The following is a 19,950-nucleotide window of genomic DNA, read 5'->3' on the forward strand; positions in this document are numbered from 1 at the left end:
TGTCGGCCGTACGCCTCAAGCGACCACGTTTGGCCGCGCAAGACGCAAGCTATCGTATGCTGGTGGGACAGGCCCTTTACTCGGCTTCCAGTTCCAACTTTAAAAAATGGCGGTACTTTCCAAACTAGCTAAATTTTGTTCGACTGCTGCAGTGCTCGTGATGAATGGTGTTGATTTCCAGTTTTAAATGACAAACATCAAGCTATATGTTGAACACAATGTCATAATGTGACTATGCCAGTATGCTGGCTGATTTCTGAGTTGATATTGTGTTCTCCTTGTGCATTCCTCACAGTTTGCGATTATTTGGAGATGAGAAGAATTTCTCGTCTGCCGAGAGTTGATTGGTTTCCCAGTATGTGGAAGCTGCAATGTTTGTTGATTTGTCTTGCCACACAGTAACACATGTTGTGACTTGGTCACAGATTTGTACCAGTTCATTATAATCTCACAATCTCTGCCATCCGAACAGCTTTAGCATTTCATTGTAGCCTAATTTCCGTCAGTAATCTGATTAGTGGTATGAGCTGCCGTAAGCCGCAACCTATTGCCTGGCCTATTCCATCAGCCACTGCAGGCTTTGACAGCTTTGGTCCTGCTCCATGCAAAAATCTCCACACGTTACGGTGTAGACAGGCCCAGCATTGTGTCTGGTATAAAATTAGCCATTACTTGTCACTTGAAGCCTTCGAACTCCGCAGTCATGTTCCGAAATCCCTGGATCGCTGGTTATGCTCGAACCATGACATGCTGTGGCCAAGGTAAGCTGCAAACATATTCTTTAAAGCAGGCATATGTTGTTAAAGTGCCCCTTCACTACACTCTTGTTTTGTCTCTCTCTCTGTCTCTCTGTCTCTCTCTCTGTCTCTCTCTCTGTCTCTCTCTCTGTCTCTCTCTCTGTCTCTCTCTCTGTCTCTCTCTCTGTCTCTCTCTCTGTCTCTCTCTCTGTCTCTCTCTCTGTCTCTCTCTCTGTCTCTCTCCTCTCTCTCTCTCTCTGTCTCTCTCCTCTATCTGTCTCTCTCTCCCTCTCACTGTCTCTCCCTCTCTCTGTCTCTCTCTCTGTCTCTCTCTCTCTGTCTCTCTCTCTGTCTCTCTCTCTGTCTCTCTCTCTGTCTCTCTCTCTGTCTCTCTCTCTCTCTATCTCTCTTTCTCTCTCTCTCTCTCTCTCTCTCTTTCTCTCTCTCTCTGTCTATCTCTCGCTTTCTTTCTTTCTCGCTCTCTTTCTCTCTCGCTTTCGCTCTCTTGCTCTCTTGCTCCCTCTCTCCCTATCTCTCTCTCTCTATATATATATATATATATATATATATATATATGTCTCTCTCTCTGTCTCTCTCTCCCTATCTATCTCTCTCTGTCTCTCTCTCTCTCTCTCTCTCTCTTTCTCTCTTTTTTCTCTCTCATTCCCCTTCCCTCTTTTTCAAGGGCAATGGGAAACAATAGACGTGTCTATTAGCTTAAATCCCGGACGGACGTAAACTTTTATCAGCAATTGCATTACACTGTATCTAATTCTGTTCCAAATGTTTAATTCTGAGTTCCTAGATCCATTTGTCTTATTAAAGGATTGCTATGTTTCCGTCTGCTTTGGTGGGAATGGCGGGGGGAGGGGAATTAGTGCATCTTCATTGTGCTTGGCATGAAAGGCCGTTGAATCAGATTTAAGTATTACCCGCGTCACTTGTATTTTACACAGGTCCTGCCTATTCTAAAGAAAGGTTTCTTTATGTTGCAAACACAATACATTTGGAAGTAAGTTGATTAAAAGCACAGTAGAAGTGCAGCTATATGCACCTGCAATTAAGAATTATATATAAGAAAAATTATTGTTTATCTAGGCATTTGTAAATGTGTGTGTGTGTGTGTGTGTGTGTGTGTATATCTATGTACAATATCTGAAGAAAAAGGGTCTCGACCCGAAACGTCACCCATTCCTTCTCTCCAGAGATGCTGCCTGTCCCGCTGAGTTACTCCAGCGTTTTGTGTCCATCTTCGGTTTAAACCAGCATCTGCAGTTCCTTCCCACACACGAACACCGTACATTGGATGACACAATTGTGATACAATGATCAGGGTGGCACGATGTCACAGCGGTAGAGTTGCTGCCTTACAGCGCTTGCAGTGCCAGAGACACTGGTTCGATCATGACTAAGGGTGCCGTCTGTACGGAGTTTGTACGTTCACCCCGTGACCGCGTGGGTTTTCTCCGGGATCTTCGGTTTCCTCCCACACTCCAAAGACGTACAGGTTTGCAGGTTATTTGACTTGGGCTTGTATACTTGGTGTAAGTGTAAATTGTCCCTAGTATATGTAGGCTTGTGTTAATGTGCGGGGATCTCTGGTTGGTGCGGTCTCGGTGGGCCGAAGGGCCTGTTTCCACGCTGTATCTCTAAACGAAACTAAATAAGAAGGAATTGCAGATGATGGCTTCAATCGAAGATAGTCACAAAAAGCTGGAGTGACTCAGCGGGTCAGACTCAAAAAGCTGGAATAACAGACCTGTAACAGGTCTGAAGACAGGTCTCAACCCGATACGTCACCTATTCCTTTTCTCCAGAGAGCATATCTGACCCACTGAGTTACTCCAGCTTCATGTGTCTATCTTGTGATCCATTGAATCTGTAAAGATATCGCTCCTCAACAGTTCTTCGGGCTTGAAGAAACACTGGCTTACAGAAGGCTGCAAAGGATAGTGCCGCAACGGTGCCGCAAGGCTCGGTGCTGGGACCCCAGTTGTTTACAATATATATTAACCATTTAAGACAAAGGAATTAAATGCAACATCTCCAAGTTTGTGGATGACACAAAGCTGGGTGGCAGTGTGAGCTGCGAGGAGGATGCTATGAGGCTGCAGGGTTACTTGGATAGGTTGGTAGACTGAGTGGGCAGAAGCATGGCAGATGCAGTATAATGTGGATAAATGTGAGGTTATCCATTTTGGTGGCAAGAACAGGAAGGCAGATTATTATCTGAATGGTGTCAGATTAGGAAAAGGGGAAGTACAAGAGACCTGGGTGTGCTTGTACATCAGTCATTGAAAGTAAGCATGCAGGTACAACAGGCAGTGAAGAAAGCTAATGGCATGTTGGCCTTCATAGCGAGAGGATTTTTAGTATAGGAGCAAGGAGGTCCTACTGCAGTTGTACAGGGCCCTGGTGAGACCACACCTGGAGTATTGTGTGCAGTTTTGGTCTCTTAATTTGTGGATGAACATTCTTGCTGTTGAGGGAATGCAGCGTAGGTTCGCCAGGTTCGCGGGACTGACATATGATGAAAGAATGGGTCGACTGGGCTTATACACTGTAATTTAGAAGGATGAGAGGGTATCTTATAGAAACATATAACATTCTTAAGGGATTGGACAGGCTAGATGTTGGAAAAATGTTCCTGATGTTGGGGGAGTCCAGAACCAGGGGTCACAGTTTAAGAATAAGCTTTTAGATGAGGAAAAACCTTTTTGCCCAGAGAGTTGTGAATCTGTGGAATTCTCTGCCACAGAAGGCAGTGGAGACCAATTCGCTGGATGTTTTCAAGAGAGAGTCAGATATGGCTCTTGGGGCTAACGGAATCAAGAGATATGGGGAGAAAGCAGGAACGGGGTACTGATTTTGGATGATCAACCATGATCATATTGAATGGTGGTGTTGGCTCGAAGGGCTGAATGGCCTACTCCTGCTCCTATTTTCTATGTTTCACATTATTCCTTCAGTTTACTGTTATCTGTCTGTTTACCATGTGTTAACATGATTGTGATAGTGGCGAGCAAATTAGCAGGGCACGAATGTCCAGGATGAGCAGAAAAAATAACTGGCATTTTGACGAAAGATGGACATAAAATGCTGGAGTAACTCAGGCAGCATCTCTGGATAGAAGGAATGGGTGACGTTTTGGGTCGAGACCCTTCTTCAGGCTAAGAGTCAGGGGAGAGAGAAACTAGAGATAAGAAGGGAAAGGTGTGAAAATGACAAACCAAAAGCAGACGATGTCCAAGAGAATGTCGAATAACTCATTGTCTGCTGTGGGGAAGGTGACATCGAGGCATACAATCAGTAAACTTAATCAGGAGGACAGTGAAACTAGTCGGTGAACTAGGATGGGGGAGGGATGGAGAGAGAGAGGGAAAGCAAGGATTACTCGAAGTTTGTGAAAGTCAATGTTCATACCACTGGGTTGTAAGCTGTCCAAGCGAAATTTGAGGTGATGCTCCTCCAATTTGAGCTGGGCCTCAATCTGACAGTGGAGGCCCAGGACAGACAGATCAGTGTGGGAATGGGAGGGGGAGTTAAAGTGTTTAGCAACGGGGAGATTGCATAGGCCCAGGAGGACTGAGCAGATGTGTTCAGCGAAACGATCGCCCAGTCTATGCTTGGTCTCGCCGATATATATGAGTCCACACCTGGAACAGCGGGTACAGTAGATGAGGTTGGAGGAGGTGCAAGTGAACCATTTTGGGACGTCAAACAAGGGCAGGATCTACACAGTGAATGATAGGCCTCTGGGGAGTGTTGTAGAGCAGAGGGATCTATGAGTGCGGGTGCATGGTTCTTCGAAGGTCGAGTCACAGATAGATAAGGTGGTCACAAAGGCTTTTGGCACTTTGGCCTTCATCAGTCAGAGTATTGAGTATAGAAGTTGGGAGGTCATGTTGCAGTTGTATAAGACGTTGGTGAGACCACATTTAGACTATTGTGTTCAGATCTGGGCACCATGTTATAGGAGAGATATTGTCAAGCTTGAAAGGGTTCAGAAAAGATTTACGAGGATGTTGCCAGGACTAAAGGATGTGAGCTATAGGGAGAGGTTGAGCAGGCTGCATCTCTATTCCATGGGGCGCAGGAGGATGAGGGGGGGATCTTGTAAACCATGATACCAAATCATGAGAGGAATAGATCGGGCAGATGCACAGTCTCTTGCGCAGAATAGGTGAATCGAGGACCAGAGGACATAAGTTCAACGTGAAGGGGAAAAGATTGAATAGAAATCCAAGGGGCAACTTTTTCACATTAAGGGTGGTGGGTGCATGGAACAAGCTGCCAGAGGAGGTAGTTGAGGCTGAGACTATCCAGAGCTGCCAAGTAGTACGTATTTTCCGTATTTTGTACGGAAATACGATAAGAATACGGATGTACGGATTTGCTTTGTTAAGTACGGATTTTTTTTTAATCGGCCCGACTTCCTTTTTTCATCTTGCTGCTTAAAAAATGCAAGGATGTAAAAAGTCATACTGTACCTCTAAAAATTATAGCAGATTAAATCTATTAGTATTTTAAATTTCAAGATCTGGATGATTATTTTTGTAAGCTTTGATCTGCTTGTCCCGCTCCAGGTTTAAACAGCGCTGTCAGTTTAGCGCGTGGGAATTTAAACGAAGAGCTGTCGGCTACAGCGCTGTGGGTTCTAATTATAGCGCTACCGGCTGGAACGCTACGGGCTTTAAACATAGCGCTATGGCCACAGCGCTTTGGGTCACATACTGTTCGTGGAGGGAGAGAGGGAGAGAGGGGGGGAAAGAGAGGAAGGAGGGAGAGAGGGAGAGGGAAGCTTCCAAAATGGCTTCTACATCATCATCTGGTGCTAAAAGCAGGAAGCAGCCGTTCAAACAGCAGTATACAAAGAGATAGCAATTAATGCACTGTCAAGTAAGGTGCGTAGTTATGCATTCTTGTACTCTTACATGGGTATGTCCGCACATAAAACTATAACACTTTTTCAGCAAAATGCCATTGCTGATTTCCTCAGCAAAATGTTTTCAGGTACTAGAATACTGAAATGCTCTGACAAAACTTGGCAGCTCTGACTATCCCATCATTTAAGAAACAGTTGGACAGGTACATGGATAGGACAGGTTTGGAGGGATATGGACCAAGCTCAAGCAAGTGGGACTAATGAAGCTGGGACATTGTTGGCCGGTTTGGGCAAGTTGGACCGAAGGGCCTGTTTCCACGCTGTAACGCTCTATGACTCAAAGTGAACTTCTGCATAACCTGAAAGGACTGTCGGGGTCCCTGGACAGAGTCGAGGGAGGAGGTAAAGGGACAGATGTTGCATCTTCTGTGGTTGCAGGGGAACGTACCTGGTGAGGGGGTGGTTTGGATGGGAAGGGATGAGTTTACCAGGGAGTTGCGGAGGAACTGGTCTCTGCGGAAAGGGGCATCAGTGTAAAAGATTCTGAAATATTCCCCCATCACGGGTTCCAAACCAAGACCTGCGTGTTGGAGGGTGAGCATCAAACCAGCTACGGAAAGTGCCAAACAGAAAAAAAAATGATTTAAGAAAATGGAAATTAAATTATGTATAATGATCAGAAACTGATTAAATGGACACCAGAATACACAAATCTCAGGAGAACATGGATAGGTGACGTTTCAGGTCAGGTCCCTTCTTCAGACTGACTATGGGCGGGGGGAGGGGGGGGGGGGGGGGGGAAGGAGGAGTACAACGCTGGAAGATAAGAGGGGCGGGATTATGCCTTGTAGGTAATCGGCCGACACAGAATGGATCCCACGTTTGCATTCATTCACTTAAGACGAGCTCCGACAATGAATCAAATGAAAAGTTCGGCCTGAGAGGAATAAATAATACAGCAGGCAGGAGAAAAGTGTAGAAAAATGAAATGTGTTTCATCTCATCCTCATCCTTACTCTGTTAAAGCCATTCTATTCCTCCAAATGACGCTGCCTTGACTTTTACACTTATGTTGAGACTGGTCTTGTTCTTGGATCCACCTCCTGCTGTCAGCTTCTTAGTTGTCCTCCACCATAAGTGACTGGATGGAATGAGACAATTTTGGAGCTGAACTGGTACAGGAGCTGTGATTGAGTTAGCTTTGTCTAACAATGGAGAGGATGCAAAAAGTAGTAATCATGGGTTTATTTTCAGACTCTTTAACGATCCGGCCATTTGCTCTCCTCCAGGTGATTGAATATAAACTACTAATTCTTTTGGATATTTGTTAACGATGGCTTGGATCCCGTTCAGTTGCGTTCAGTTCAGTTTATTGTCACGTGTACCGAGGTACAGTGAAAAGCTTTTGTTGTGTGCTACATCCAGTCAGCGGAAAGACAATACATGATTACAATCGAGCCATTCACAGGGATTAGGGGAATAATGTTTTGTGAAAATAAGAAATGTTGCAGTAGTAATGATTTTAAGAATGTGGAGCGATTGTAATATGTGATTGGCATAATTTCCCAATGTATTGACTATAAAGTGCAGTCAAAAGATCACCTTGCATTTTTGTCTTGCAACATTTCCCAATTTGCAATCTCTACCACCTCGATGGGACTAAGATAGCAAAGCTGATAGAAATGCTTCTGTCCACTTGCTCCCTGTACGCTGAAGTAGGTTGGCTGATCTTTATAAAACTCTCTTTGGTGGAGTAAATAGCAATAAGAGTCAAGCGTGTTTTATTGCCGTGTCCCAGATAGAACAATTAAATTCTTAAGGGCCCACGATGCGAGTTTACCTAAGGGCCCTCCGAGTTTTAAAAATAAAATCAAACTCGTGGTACTTCATCACGAGTATTTTTTTACTCTTGGAAATTTTTCACAGTGTTGAAAAAACTACACGAATTTCACGAGCATACCGCGTTTCCCCGAGTACCTGCCGTTAGTGCTACGAGCCGCTACGAGACGTCCACGAGCTCCGACGTACCCGCTACGTAATTCTACGTACTTACCACGAGTTTGATTTTTTTGTTTAACTCTTAGTTAGGGAGAGGGAGAGCTCTTGGGTAAACTCGCATCGTGGGACAGGGGTTTTACTTGCAGCAGCACAACAGAATATGTAAACATAGTACATGCACACGCACATACGCACACACACACACACACACACACACACGCGCACACACACACACACACACACACACAGACACACACACACACACACACACACACACACACACACACACACACACACACACACACACACACACACAAAACATACAACATTGTGTAAATAGACAAAACCAATACGCCCGTCTACGTAGTTCAGAGTTTATTTGAGGTTGTTGTGTTTAATAGCCTAATGGCTGTAGGGAAGAAGCTGTTCCTGAACCTGGACGTTACAGTTTTCAGACTCCTGCACATTCTTCCCGATGGCAGGATGGTGTGGGTCTCTGATGATGTTGGCTGCCTTTTTGAGGCAGCGACTCCTGTAAATCCCTTCGATGGTGGGGAGGTCAGAACCCGTGATGGACTGGGCAGTGTTCACAAATTTTTGCATCCTCTTCGCTCCTGAGCGTTCAAGTTGCCGAATCAGGCCGTGATACGACCGTGAGTCACAGGGCAGTTGTGTGGGAGTCGAGAAGTGCAAGAGCACTGGAAAATAGAGGGAGACTATAGAGAGGGGAAAATAGAGCACAGTCACGGGGGCACAGCGGTAGAGTTGCTGTCTTACAGCGAGTGCAGCACCGGAGACCCAGTTCGATCTCGCCTACAGGTGCTGTCTGTACGGAGTTTGTACGTTCTCCCCGTGACCTGCGTGCGTTTTCTCCGAGATCTTCAGTTTCCTCCCACACTCCAAAGACGTACAGGTTTGTACGTTAATTGGCTTGGTAAATGTCAAAATTATCCCTAGTGTGTGTAGGATGGTGTTAATGTGCGGGGATCGCTGGTCAGCGCAGTCTCGGTGGGCCGAAGGGCCTGTTTCCACGCTCTATCTCTAAACTAAACTACAAGTAACGGGCTTACTCCCCATGCTCTCGATGGGCCGAACATCCTTTTGTGTTGCAAACATGAGATCACCCATCTTCCAGACGTGAGAAATGTGTTGCAGTTCCTTGTTAGGACAGTCCATGTGCCAGAATGATGCAACCAAATACACTGCTGGAGTACATAGTTCACAAAGACTGCAGCAGTTCAAAACAGTGGCTCCAACCTCCTTGAAACACACAGGAGCAGGCAGTAAATGCTGGCCTTAACAGCAACACCCAACTCTCATCTATCTGATTTGAAGCAAAGTCAGTTTGTGTCATCACTTGCATTGTTCATTTAGTTCCACTTGGTAACATTAATAAAAACTATTAACATTGTGTTCCTTTTTGAAAGACAATCTGCACAACATCAACCCTCTTGGTTAATACTTCTGCGGACTCAGGAGTGAGATGATTTGCGAATATATGCTTTAATGTACCGTAAAACAATCAGTCGGCACACAGTAAATTCTGCCAATTGATTGAAGTGTTTAAATTATTAAGTACTATTTATGGTATCTACAGTAGTTTTTTTTTTTTTCTCAATAGTGGTTGTGTTTAGTAACTTGCATTGAATTTATACCAATGAAGCTTCGAGACGGCTGGAATACAACAACAGGGATGTATTGCTGGGTGGGGCTGTACAAGGCGCTGGTCAGGCCCCATTAGGAATACTGTGAGCAATTTTAGGCCCCATAACCGAGGAAAGATGTGCTGGCTCTGGAGAGGGTCCAGAGGAGGTTTACAAGAATGATCCCAGGAATGAGTGGGTTAACATATGATGAGCGCTTCACGGCTCTGGGCCTGTACTCGCTGGAGTTTAGAAGGATGAGGGGAGAACCTCATTGAAACTTACCAAACGGTGAAAGGCCTGGATAGAGTGGATGTGGAGAGGATGTTTCCACTAGTGGGAGAGTCTAGGACCAGAGGTCATAGCCTCAGAATTAAAGGACATTACTTTAGAAAGGAGGTGAGGAGGAATTTCTTTAGTCAGAGGGTGGTGAATCTGTGGAATTCTTTGCTACAGAAGGCGGTGGAGGCTGTCAATGGATATTTTTAAGGCAGAAATGGATAGATTCTTGATTAGTGCTGGTGACAGGGGTTATGGGGAGAAGGCAGAAGAATGGGGTTAGGAGGGAGCGATAGGAGGATAGAGAGTTAGGAGGGTTTTGAGTCTTCCAGCCCAGCCTACTGCTCCCTTTTTTTTTTAAATACAAAGAGCTTTTATTCAAACAAACACAAATGCAGAATAGTAACAAAATCAAGACTGCCATTGGCAGTTTACAAACAACAGTCAAACAGTTATCAGATTAAAATATCGTCAACTTTATCCACAATGCACTCGACAACCCCCGCGTGGACCAGAGTCGCCGTGGGCACTGTGTGTGCTCCCTCTCCAGGGACACACGGGCACGGATGTAGGCCCGGAAGAGGGGCAGGCAATCGACCCAGGCAGAATCTTCAACTGCCCGCTGCCTGGACCTGCTGCTCTCCGGGAGGGTCCCGGACCCCTGCTAGCTTTTTTTATTGTGTGCCGTAAGGTTGTCCCAGTGTTCCACAATCAAGTCAGTTAATTTGGGACTGCATACTTTGGAGGGATAAGACGGCAAAACGTTTTCAAGAACTACAGGAGAAATATCACTTGAATGCCAACAATTTTTTTAGATACCTTCAAATCCGAGATTATGTGAAAACATATACACAAGACTGTCCTCTTATGGGTCCAGATATATTAGACGATTGTTTGAATAAACGTGCCGATACAAGTAAGTTGATATCTTACATTTATAACACTCTCTTAAATATTGACACTCCACCTTCTGAGATTTATAGGCAAGCATGGGAGGATGAGCTGGGTGAACCCATTTCAAAATATATATGGGATGAAAGCCTACAATACATACATTCCTGTTCTTTAAATGCCAGGCATTGCCTGATACAATTCAAAGTATTGCATAGATTATACTACTCAAAGACCAAATTGACCAAGAACTTCCCAACTGTCTCCCCTCTCTGTGATAAATGTCACTTCCAAGAAGCCACCCTAACCCATTCTTTTGTATTCTGTATAAAAATACAAAACTTCTGGATGGGAATATTCAATACCATTTCTAAAACACTTAAAATTCAATTGGAGTCAGATTCAAAATTAATAATATTAGGAATGTCAGAGGACTGCCCTAAGTCAACGATATTCCAAAGACGTTTCCTTGACTATGGTTTAATAACTGCGAAAAAACTTATACTTAAATTCTGGAAAAAGATAACAGTTCCACAGTGAAGATGTGGATCACAGAAATGACCGAGACACTACATTTAGAAAAAATAAGGCTTGTTTTGTCTGACAAATCAGATCAATTTTCCAAAATATGGTCTCCTTTAATTGAATTTCTTCAACAGAATGGTTGAACACAAGCTCAAAACTGACGCTAAGATCGGGTGAGCGGGTGTAGGGAAGGGTAGTGGGATATATCTCCGCTTTTTTTGTTCACTTCTTTGATAGTTCAGGGTTTTTTTTCTTCTTTCTTTTTCGTATCACTTCCTTTTCATTCTTTCCTTTTTACTTTTTTCCGATTCACTTATCAGTTTATAAATTGTTAAAACTGAAGCTATACGAAAATTGTATAATTGTTATGTCGATTACTTTCTCCTTGTACAGTTGCTTCTAATAAAATAAATATATTTTTTTTAAAAGACGGCAAAACGTATTCACTCTAGTAATTATTAAATAGTAATTTGATATCAATTTTAGATATTAATTGAATAATTGCATGCTAAATATTGACTGGGATCTGAGAGGTGTCCCCAGTTAGTCTTCCACTAGTGGGAGAGTCTAGAGGTCATCGGTTCAGAATTAGAGGACGTTATTTTAGGAAGGAGATGAGAAGGAATTTCTTTAGTCAGAATGTGGTGTGGTCTGTGGAATTTTTTGCCACAGAAGGCTGTGGAGGCCAAGTCAGTGGATATTTTTAAGGCAGAGATAGAAAGATTCTTGATTAGTACATGTGTCAGGGGTTATGGGGAGAAGGCAGGAGAATGGGGTTAGGAGGGAGAGATAGATCAGCCATAATTGAATAGTGGAGTAGACTTGATGGTTCGACGGGCCTAATTCTGCTCCCATTCTGCTCCTATCCACACTCAGCAAAATAAAAACAATCTGCAAATAAAATGCAACAGCATCTGTGGATGCGAATGATGGACAACCTTATTTGTCAGGATAGACACAGAATGCTGGAGTAACCCAGCTGGACAGGCAGCATCTCTGGAGAGAAGGAATGGGTGACGTTTCAGGTCAATACCCTTCTTCAGACATCTTCCAGCACCTGCGGTTCCTTGCGCCTGCAATGCATTATGTCCTTTTCTAATCAGGTGGCTCAAACTTGCACAAATATTTTGTGTTTAGGCCAAATATTCTAAATCACAGATTGAAAGTCAATTAGACAATAGACAATAGGTGCAGGAGTAGGCCATTCGGCCCTCCGAGCCAGCACCGCCATTCAATGTTAATCATGGCTGATCATCCCCAATCAGTACCCCGTTCCTGCCTTCTCCCCATATCCCCTGACTCAGCTATCTTTAAGAGCGCTATCTAGCTCTCTCTTGAAAGTATCCAGAGAACCGGTTCCCACCGCCCTCTGACGCAGAGAATTCCACAGACTCACCACTCTCTGTGAGAAAAAGTGTTTCCTCATCTCCATTCTAAATGGCCAACCCCTTATTCTTAAACTGTGGCCCCAGGTTCTGGACTCCCCCAACATCGGGAACATGTTTCCTGCCTCTAGCGTGTCCAAACCCTTAATAATCTTATATATTTAAATTAGATCCCCTCACATCTTTCTAAATTCCAGAGTGACCTTATGAATACATATAGTTCACATAAATATATGGCATGGCGAAGCAATGTATCACCAAGAGATAGAAACAAAAAGCTGACTCAGAGTGACTCAGCAGGTCAGGCAGCATCGCTAGAGAAAAGGACGAGGTGACGTTTTGGGTCGAGACTCTTCTTCAGACCAGGATATGGATATTAATTCCTAGAATGACAATGAACCAATATCATTTTGTCCGGCTGTAGTTTCTCCCATGTTGAAGAGGTAGCTACGGGTCAACCGCATCATAAGATCAGAAGTGAGAGGAGCAGAATTAGGCCATTCGGCCCATCAAGTCTCCTCCCCCATTCAGTCATGGCTGATCTATCTCTCCCTCCTAGCCCCATTCTCCCGCCTTCTCCCCTTATCCTCGGACACCCGTACTAATCAAGAATACATCGGTGTGTCTAAAGTCACGATTAAGCTAAATTGGCAAGGTGGGATCTTACCTGAGCCGTATATATATTTCAAGTTCAAGTTCAAGTGAGTTTATTGTCTTGTGTCCCCGATAGAACAATGAAATTCTTGCTTTGCTTCAGCACACAGAACATAGTAGGCATTTACTACAAAACAGATCAGTGTGTCCATATACCATAATATAAATATACTTACTACAATCTGCTAATTTCATAGTTAACATCGCTAAGAATATTGTTTCTAAATATGTTTAGAATTACGTTTAGGCGGCACGTTTAAATACCTCTAAATACGTTTAGGCGGCACGTTTAAATACCTCTAAATACGTTTAGGCGGCATGATGGCACATCGGTAGAGTTGCTGCCTTACAGCGCTTGCAGTGCCGGAGACCCGGGTTCGATCCTCACTACGGGGGCTGTCTGTAGGGAGTTTGTACGTTCTCCCCGTGACTGCGTGCGTTTTCTCCGAGATCTTCGGTTTCCTCCCACACTCCAAAGACGTACAGGTTTGTAGGTTCATTGGCTTGTTGTAAGTGTAAATTGTCCCTAGTGCGTGTGTAGGCAAGTGTTGATGTGCGGGGATCGCTGGTCGGTGCGGACTCGGTGGGCCGATGGGCCTGTTTCCACGCTGTATCTCTAAACTAAACTAAATGCATGGCAGTGTTGGAACGAATGGGAGGGGTTGGGGTGATAAGGGGCAAGGTGAAGACAAACAATAGCCACGTTTTTGTTTGTTTCAGAAGTGGCGAAGGAACATCCTGTTGGACTTGGAAGAGGAATATTATTTCAGAAAAGGACCCCAAGGTACAATATTTCCATTTCTTTTTTAGAATCTGATTCATATAGCATAATGCTAATGACGGTATGTGCATTGCATTCTCCAATGTTGGGTAACATCATCCTTCCCTACCCCCTCTTTCTTGTTCCACCCACCCCCACCCATTTCTTCCTCTCCTTGCTTTGTCCTTGCACTTTTTTAGTTTAGTTTAGAGATACAGCGTGGAAACAAGCCCTTCGGCCCATCGAGTCCATGCCGACCTGCGATCCCCGCACACTAGCACTATCCTCCACACACTTGGGACAATGTTATATTTATACCAAGCCAATTAAACGACAAACCTGTACCTGTTGGGAGGATACCAAAGATCTCGGAGAAAACCCACGCAGATCACGGGGAGAATGTACAAACTCCGTGCATTCATAGTCAGGATCGAACCTGGGTCTCTGGCGCTGTAAGGCAGTAGCTCTACCGCTGAGCAACCGTGCCCAATCTGCCAATCCCCAAACCCTCACTGGTATCTCCCTCTCATTTGCCAGGCATTGTCCCACCCCCACCTCTTCCCCAGCTTTCTGCCCCCTCCATGAGAATCAATCTGAAGAAGGTCCCGACCGAAATATCACCTATCCATGTCCTTCAGTGATGCTTCCTGACCCACTGAGTTACTCCAGCATTCTGTGCCCTGCCCAAGATTCTATCGTCTGCCATTCCTTGCGTCTTTCTCCTCCCTCTTTCCCTGAAGGCATTCTATCCATAGAGCGGCTGTGGAGAGGATCTTTCCAGTAGTGGGAGTGTCTAGGACCAGAGGTCATAGCCTTAGAATTAAAGGACGTACTTTTAGGAAGGAGATGAGGAGAAACTCCTTCAGTCAAAGGGTGGTGGATCTATGGAATTCCTTGCCACCGAAGGCTGGGGAGGCCGTCAGTGGATATTTTTAAGGCAGAGAGAGATAGATTTGTGATTGGTACGGGTGTCAGGTTATGGGGAGAAGGCAGGAGAATGGGGTTAGGAGGGAGAGATAGATCAACCATGATTGAATGGCGGAGTAGAGTTGATGGGCCGAATGGCCTAATTCTACTATCAAGTGACCTAATGATATGGTCTCATAGATACTACTTGGTTTTCACTACTTTGTCAAGCTTGGACGTTGTAGGCATAAAGTGGTTACTTAGGAGTGTGGCCAATTTTTCCACAGTTTACATAACATTTCTATTTGGAAAACAGTTGTGGTTTTGTTCAGGGAGAACTTTCAGAATGATATCCCATGGCATCTGAAATACGCCTAGAGAAAGTTTGGTGACTTGATCAGTATAAAGATCCTCTGTATTTTCTCCACACTGAACATTTATTGGCAACTGGTTTTTGGTTTCTCTGGATAAAAAATGTTATAATCCTGCCTAGATAATATTCTTTCATAAATTAGTTTCTTCACTTATGGAGGAGACGATGCGTAAGGCAGTCCAAGTTTAGCCAGAGGTAGGTTGGTGATGGTTGCAGGCTAGGAAAATGATTTACCATTGAACGTCAGAGATAGATGGCGAGAAACTCCTTTGTTGAACTTAACTGGCTTTTTTGTTACTTACCACGGTGGCGCAGTGGTAGAGTTGCTGCCTTACAGCGCCAGGGAGCTGGGTTTAATCCTGATTACGGGTGCTGTCTCTGAGGAGTTTGCACGTTCCCCCCCCCCCCGCCCCCCCTCGCGTGACCTGGTTGTGTTTTCTCCCATCTTCAGTTTCCTCCCACACTCCAAAGACGTACAGATTGTCGGTTAATTGGCTTGGTATAAATGTAAATTGTCCCTAGTGTGTGTAGGATAGTGTTTATGTGCAGGGATCGCTGGTCAACATGGACTCGAGGGGCCTGTTTCTGCTCTGTATCTCTAAAACTGAAAAAACAGACCAATATTCTTTCAGAAATTAGTTCACTTTTAGAGAAGATAAATAAAGCAGACCAAGTTTAGGTAGAAGTAGGTTGATGATGGTTGTAGGAAAATGATTTACCGTTGAATGTCAAGGATGGATGGTGAGAAACTCCTTTGTTGGAGTTTCCTGGCATTTTTATGATATACATGCCTCAATGTTGTCTAGGTCTAGCAGGCAAGCATGTGGCACAGCGGTAGAGTTGCTGCCTTACAGCGAAGGCAGCGCCGGAGACCCGAGTTCGATCCCGACTACGGGTGCTGTCTGTTCATACGTCTGTACGTTCTCCCCATGACCTGCGTGGGTTTTCTCCGAGATCTTTGCTTTCCTCGCACACTCCAGAGGCGTACAGGTTTGTAGGTTAATTGGCTTTGGTAAAGATTGTAAATTGCCCCCAGTGTGTGTAGGATCGTGTTAGTGTACAGGATCTGCTGGTCGGCATTAGCCGAGAACTGAAAAGATCTTGCCGTTTCAAGTGTAGGGAAGTAACGCCGTGATTGATTTGCTTTCAAATTTTAGATTAAAGGAACAATAAAGAACAACAACATCAAATAAGAATGTGATTGGCTTGCTTGTACCAGAATATAATCCCCAACTTTCGGGAAGGAACTATTGTTGACAACTGCAGCTATTTAGAAATGGAATGACCACTAGACATTGGTCATAAGATCATAAGTGATGGGAGCAGATTTAGGCCATTCGGCCCATCAAGTCTACTCTGCCATTCAATCATTGCAGAGATAGGCACAACATTCTGGAGTAACTCAACGGGTCAGGCAGCATCTCTGGAGAGAAGGAATGGGTGACGTTTCGGGTCAAGACCCTTCTTCAGACTTGTGTCTATCTTCGGTTTAAAGCAGCATCTGCTGTTCATTCTTACACATTCAATCGTGGCAAATCTATCTCTCCCTCCTAACCCCATTCTCCTGCCTTCTCCCCATTACACCCGTACTAATCAAGAATCTATCTATCTCGGCCAAAGAAAATATCCATTGACTTGGCCTCCACAGCCTTCTGTGGCAAAGAATTCCACAGATTCACCACCCTCACTAAAGAAATATCTCCTTCCTAAAGGAACGTCCCTTAATTCTGAGACTATGACCTCTGGCCCTAGACTCTCCTAGTGGAAACATCCTCCCCGCATCCACTCCATGCAAGCCTTTTGCCATTCGGTTAGTTTCAATGAGGTGTCCCCTCATCCTTCTGAACCCCAGCGAGTACAGGCCCAGTGCTGACAAACGCTCTTCGGGTTTGGTTGTCATTTATTTTTGCCTTGCTCTGATCGGCATAATACAGCAGAAGGCATAGAGACAATGAGCAAAGCTCTCCGACATCTGGGAATGTTCCAAACCTCCCCCCCCCCCGGCCCCCGCACAGATATTGACAAAGAGCGGGACTTGCATTCCTCCTTGCCTACAAATGGGATCATCTGTCGGCGTAGGTCAGAATCTGCTTCGAGCTGAGCTGCTTCTGGCTGACGACGTGACTGTTGAATGACATTGACCTCCAAATCAAGGTCTTCTCTCATCACTGGTTGAGATTTCACTTGTCACTAAATTTACTCCTGTCTTTTTGTATGTCAACCGGCAGAGGCCTGCGGAATGATCGCACTTCTGCCATGTGCACTTTGTTACAGCCGAGGGTTTCTCCAGCGATTGATGTCTGCAACATCTGTTAGCTTTTCTAACTTTTTGTTTTATCTCTGTATTTTTCAAAGTCTGCCTGGTCTTTTCTGCAAAAGATTGAACAGGTGATGTAAATTGGAGGGACAGCACCTCATATTTCGCTTGGGCAGCTTACAACCCAGCGGTATGAACATTGACTTCTCTAACTTCAAGTAACCCTTGCTTTCCCCCCCTCTCTCCATCCCTCCCCCACCCAAGGCGTACCAGCTTCAAAGTCGTCTCGTTGAGTCTCATTCTCTGTAACTCGTTTTCACATAGGCCACAGCTTTCAAAGGCCTGTTTCCTTTATCATCGTAGCTCTTTCCATAGCTTTAATTAATTTCTTCTATATCTCTCTACATCGCCGTCTATATCTCTCATTTCCCTTTCCCCTGACTGTCAGTCTGAGGAAGGGTCTTGACCCGAAACATCACCTATTCCTTTTCTCCTAAGTCGCTGAGTTACTCCATTTTTTGTGTCTATCTTCGGTTTAAACCAGCATCTGCAATTCGTTCCTACACAAACTGCAAAACATTTATCTTGTATTTTTGGGGGTTTGTTGCAATATTAATATTACCACTTACATGAAGACAGCAACTTTTGTCATGACACTATTTATTCTTGTTGGACTGTGTCCAGGCTATACTTCAAGCATGTGCTGATTGAGCAATTTCCATATTCCGACCTGTCTCAATAGCCAAATTCCCCAGCCTAATTTATTTGGACGTTCCCTATTTTATGTGCCTTATGTGGAATGTACATATTCCTGGGCTACTCTTGTTCCAGATCTGGCTCAGGACTGCTTCAATCTTGCATTTAAACTGTTATAATAAATACTGAAATCATAGATGACATTGGAGCTTGTTTTTGGACCATCCCAGTTGTTCTGAAAAGTCACTAGATGTCTGTGTCTGTGTGCACGTGTGTCTGTGTCTGTGTGCATGTGCCTGTGTGTCTGTGTCTGTGTGCGCGTGTGTCTGTGTCTGTGTGCATGTGCCTGTGTGTCTGTGTCTGTGTCTGTGTGCGCGTGTGGCTGGCTGTCTGTGTGTGACTATCTGTGCACGTGTCTGTGTGCACGTGTCTGTGTGCACGTGTCTGTGTGTCTGTGTCTGTCTGTCTGTGTCTGTCTGTATCTGTGTGCGTGTGTTTCTGTCTGTGCGCGCGTGTCTGTCTGTGTGCGCGCATGTCTGTGTGTGTGCCTGGGCCTGTCTACTCATCAGCTCTTCCTTGAAAGACACAAGCTCTTTTGTTTTTCTAAAACTGATGCCACTTCTCAAATTTTTGCTCATCAGAGGTCATTGCATTTTTGGGATATTATGGGAAACGAGAAATATGAGGTGATTGAAGGAAAGTTACACTGTGATAAATGATCAACCATGATTTCATTCACCAAGCACAAGCACAAGGGACTCCTATTTGTTGTTATCATCTTGCTATTGACACATTGACACTATCGTACACACACTAGGAACAATTTACATTTATACCAAGCAAACCTACAAACCTGTACGTCTTTGGAGTGTGGGAGAACGTACAAACTCCGTACAGACAGCACCCATAGTCAGGATCGAACCCGGGTCTCTGGCGCAATAAGCGCTGTTAGGCAGCAACTCTACCGCAGCACCACCGTGCCCTTGGCTGTCAACGTATACACCATGATATAGATCACCTTGTGGACCTATACGTTCTCCCTGTGACCGCGTGGGTTTCCTCCAGGTGCTCTGGTTTCCCCCCGACATTGCAAAGACGTGCGGATTTGTCGGTTCATTGGCCTCTGTAAATTGTCCCTAGTGTGTAAGAAGAGGATTGGTAAGTGGGATAATGTAGAAGTAGCATGAACGGGTGATTGATGGTCGGCATGGACTCGGTGGGCCGAAGGGCCCATACAGATGCTGCATCTATAAACAAAGCCATATGGGCAATGTGCATTCCAGGGATCCATACGGCTCTTTCCACAGCATGTGTGAATTCTGGGCATGTGACTTTAAGGAATATGTGGGAAGGAACTGCAGATGCTGGTTTAAACCGAAGATAGAGACAAAATGCTGGAGTAACTCGGCGGGACAGGCAGCATCTCTGGAGAGACGGTATGGGTGACGTTTCAGGTCGAGACCCTTCAGGTCTTCAGCATCCTGAGATGCTGCCTGACCCGCTGAGTTACTCCAGCATTTTGTGTCTGTCTTCAGTTTAGACCAGCACCTGCAGTTCTCTCCTACACTGTGAAAGTTGCATGTGGGTGAGGGGGGTGGCTGGAGGATGTGACAAAAGGCTTGAAGTGAAAAGGAGACAAAGGGACTTTGGATAAGGAAAGGCGACAATGAATGAAATTCAGGGGAGAGGGGAACAAGGTGGAGAGGAATGAAGGAAAATAAAAGGGAATGGAGGAACTTAGTTTAGTTTAGAGACACAGCGCGACAACAGGCCCTTCAGCCCACCATGCCGTGCCGAACAGCGATCCCCGCACATTAACACTACCCAACACACACTGGGAACAATTCACCATTATACCAAGCCACACACACGCACATGCACACACACACGCACACACACACACCAATTTTTGCATTTACACCAAGCCAATTAACCTACAAACCCGTACGTCTTTGGAGCGT

At 44.9% G+C, this 19,950-nt stretch overlaps 1 protein-coding gene across 2 annotated transcripts in view; it reads left to right on the top strand.

Annotated features, from left to right (window-relative positions):
• Positions 1-367: 367 nt before the first annotated feature.
• Positions 368-19,950, top strand: part of svil (supervillin) — a 181,808-nt gene continuing 162,225 nt past the window's right edge. For both annotated transcript variants that reach the window (XM_033045191.1, XM_033045198.1), the window contains exons 1-2: positions 368-761; positions 13,718-13,781. In XM_033045191.1, coding sequence (XP_032901082.1) covers positions 704-761; positions 13,718-13,781 — 122 coding nt within the window. In that variant the 5' untranslated portion in view covers positions 368-703. The remainder of the gene's footprint in view (positions 762-13,717; positions 13,782-19,950) is intronic.

This window comes from Amblyraja radiata, chromosome 2, assembly GCF_010909765.2.
Source record: "Amblyraja radiata isolate CabotCenter1 chromosome 2, sAmbRad1.1.pri, whole genome shotgun sequence".
In the NCBI taxonomy this organism is placed as follows: Eukaryota; Metazoa; Chordata; class Chondrichthyes; order Rajiformes; family Rajidae; genus Amblyraja; species Amblyraja radiata.